This window comes from Lepisosteus oculatus, chromosome 3 (assembly GCF_040954835.1).
Source record: "Lepisosteus oculatus isolate fLepOcu1 chromosome 3, fLepOcu1.hap2, whole genome shotgun sequence".
In the NCBI taxonomy this organism is placed as follows: Eukaryota; Metazoa; Chordata; class Actinopteri; order Semionotiformes; family Lepisosteidae; genus Lepisosteus; species Lepisosteus oculatus.
In genome coordinates, this window is record NC_090698.1 from 59,469,284 (window position 1) to 59,472,225 (window position 2,942).

At 38.3% G+C, this 2,942-nt stretch overlaps 1 protein-coding gene across 1 annotated transcript; it reads left to right on the forward strand.

Annotated features, from left to right (window-relative positions):
- The first annotated feature begins 414 nt into the window (after window positions 1-414).
- foxb2 (forkhead box B2) lies at window positions 415-2,230 on the forward strand. Its single transcript, XM_006626880.3, has one exon. The coding sequence runs from the start codon at window positions 868-870 to the stop codon at window positions 1,798-1,800; it is 933 nt and encodes a 310-aa protein (XP_006626943.1). The 5' UTR covers window positions 415-867; the 3' UTR covers window positions 1,801-2,230.
- Window positions 2,231-2,942: the final 712 nt, after the last annotated feature.

Consider the following 2,942-nt stretch of genomic DNA (forward strand, 5'->3'; position numbering starts at 1 on the left):
TCTTGAATAAATGTATCAAACAAGTAATTAAGTAACGACCTCTAAAGTCGGAGAACAGCATGAAAATAAATGTAAATCAGTTAATAGAATATTATGTGCCGATGTATCGTTAAATCGTTGCAGAAATTGATTTAACGGCATACCTTTACATTCATATCCCTCTACAAGCGCCTAGAATTTAGATCAGACCTCACACTGAGTTCATACTTCAGGGCGATTCCTATTGGCTCTCACTGTGATTCCTAATGGGTGTAAATGAAAGCAGATTAAGCTTTCTCTCCTATTCTTCCTTGATTTGTCTAGAAGTGACTGTCATGTGATAATAAAGAGGAACCTGCAGGGGTCTCCACATCTCTGTGATCATTACAAAACCGGCGCGGATGTCAAAGAGAGTGCACACGAAAAACAGCCGCCTCCAAAGAAAGGGGCTTTTCCCATCTTCTCCGGTAAAACATAGACAACTTTCTCCAGCCGCATGATAAACGGTGAGAGGCTGTTTTCTTAAGTCGTCTGTTGCGCTTGGAAAAGCTGTCTCCTTGGACATGTAGCCTGTTTCTTATGGAAGTATTTTTTTGATTGAAGTGACAACTTGATTTTTTTAATCTGACGTATTGGATATTTTTTTGAACCACAATACAAGTCTGACTCAAAGTTATAGACTCGCGGACGTTTCTCGTTTCCTATTTTTCGAAGACCCACATGATTAATGCTGAACGCCTCATTATAATCATTCCAAACTTCGGCTGCTTTTTGAGAAGAGGAGGCGAACTGCACGGTTGTGAACGCAATCTATGCTTCATGAACTTCAGTTACATGTAAAGTTACTGAGATTCACGCGGTCCTGTTGTCTTTGTTAGTAAAGTCACAATGCCTCGTCCCGGAAAAAATTCTTACAGTGACCAGAAACCTCCATATTCTTATATTTCTCTAACTGCCATGGCTATCCAGAGCTCTCAAGAAAAGATGCTGCCACTCAGTGACATTTATAAGTTTATAATGGATAGATTTCCTTATTACAGGGAAAATACACAAAGATGGCAAAATTCTTTGAGACATAATCTTTCTTTTAATGACTGCTTCATTAAGATACCCCGAAGACCCGATCAACCTGGAAAAGGGAGTTTTTGGGCCCTGCATCCTGACTGTGGGGACATGTTTGAGAACGGTAGCTTTTTGAGAAGGCGAAAGAGATTTAAATTGATGCGATCTGATCACCTGGCATCCAAGAACTCTCAGATGCTCCACTATTTTCATCACCAACACCACCAGGCCAAATTGGGCATCGGGACTCCAGAGACTACCGGGGGTGTTGGACGGCTTCCACAGTTCCAGACTTACAGCATTAACGGGGGACAGTCAAGTGGGTTTAAGCATCCATTCGCTATTGAGAATATCATAGGCAGGGACTATAAAGGTATGATGGCAAGTGGATTGCCTATTGCTTCAGTTATGCATCACCTTGGGTACCCGGTGCCAAGTCAGATTAGCAACATGGTCAATTCCATGTGGCCTCACGTCGGCATGCTAGACTCTATGGCTCCGATGCCGATTTCTTCAGACTATGGACCTTTCGGAGTACCCATGAAAACACTCTGTCATACAACTGGACAGACGATGCCAGCTGTTCCTCTCCCGATCAAACCAACCCCTTCTCTTGGTCAGGTCTCTGCCATCCCCACTCTCACGGGAAACGCGGCGCACCTCTGCCCTTCATCTGCTTCCTCACTGCTTGAAAAAACTCTTCCAGACATGATCGAGGGTAAAGGCAACTCTTTGCATCCAGCTCTCATGCTTTCTTAGAGGGCGACAAAAGTGACGAACAAGGTGCAGATGTTTTTAGACAGATCAAAGAACGTAACAATGTTACAGCTTCAAATGGAGTAAGAGATTAACGGTAATTTGGCGGTCTGGGTCATATTTATAGCAAATTTAGCCCATTACACTGCAGGTAAGGCGATTCATTCTGGGGGGAAAAATAAACGGGATGGAGTTTAAAAAGATGTGACTCAAATGTTAATTAAATGACTGAAAGAAATGGCAATTTAATGCTTTTTCCTGTACTTTATCTGTGCATTTCTTGCACATTTAAATGTTATTTATTTTTTTATAATGAAATGTATCTGAAGAGAGTTTTGTTAAGCAACTAACATTTTCTGAAGAAAATTACTTAAGCAGAACAAAGTATTCAAATAAATAAATGTAGAATTATGTAAACTTTTAGAAGCTCAAAAGCAGGTTCACTTTTTACTATTTAACAGACAAATCGGATTCGTGTTTGGAAGGATGGGTTCCCATTAGATTTTAGGGGATTGTTTCTCATTATTAAAATTAGTGCTGGAGGAATATGAAATTTCGATAGTATTTTGTAAAAAAGTATAAAATATTTACAATGTGAAGTGAAGGTTAGGGTAATATGTAAAAGACACTTTAATAATGAATAACATTAGCTATACCAATTAAAAACTCATAATGCATTGTAATAGTTTATTATGAGATATTTCAAAGAGCACTTTAATGTTAACCTGCCAATCTTAATCTCATGTACATATTTTACTTTCCTACAGTATGGGAGGGAGTGTATAGGTAGGTGGTGTGAGCGATTTATACAAAAAGACTTTCTGATACAGTATGTTTACTGATTGTTAGATTTTCGTGTTTGCTAACTCGTTTGTGAACATAATAAATAATTTGTGTATGTTACATAAACGAATTTTTTTTATTAAAGTCCTATGAAATCATCTTAAATCAGTGTGATTTTAATTTAAGTGGGGGTTAGAAGGACATGTTGTTATCTTTATGCTTCATAGCGCACGTGCTCTGCTTTCAATATTAATATTATAAGTATCGATTTACTGATAATCTATATTTTAAAAGTGTGTCTTAACTGAAGTAAATAATAATTATTTTAGCAGACACTTGTTGCACAGAAGGTCTTGAAACAA

Excerpts from the sequence above, each read along its gene's own strand:
- foxb2 (XM_006626880.3), top strand. The coding sequence starts at position 868 with ATGCCTCGTCCCGGAAAAAATTCTTACAGTGACCAGAAACCTCCATAT.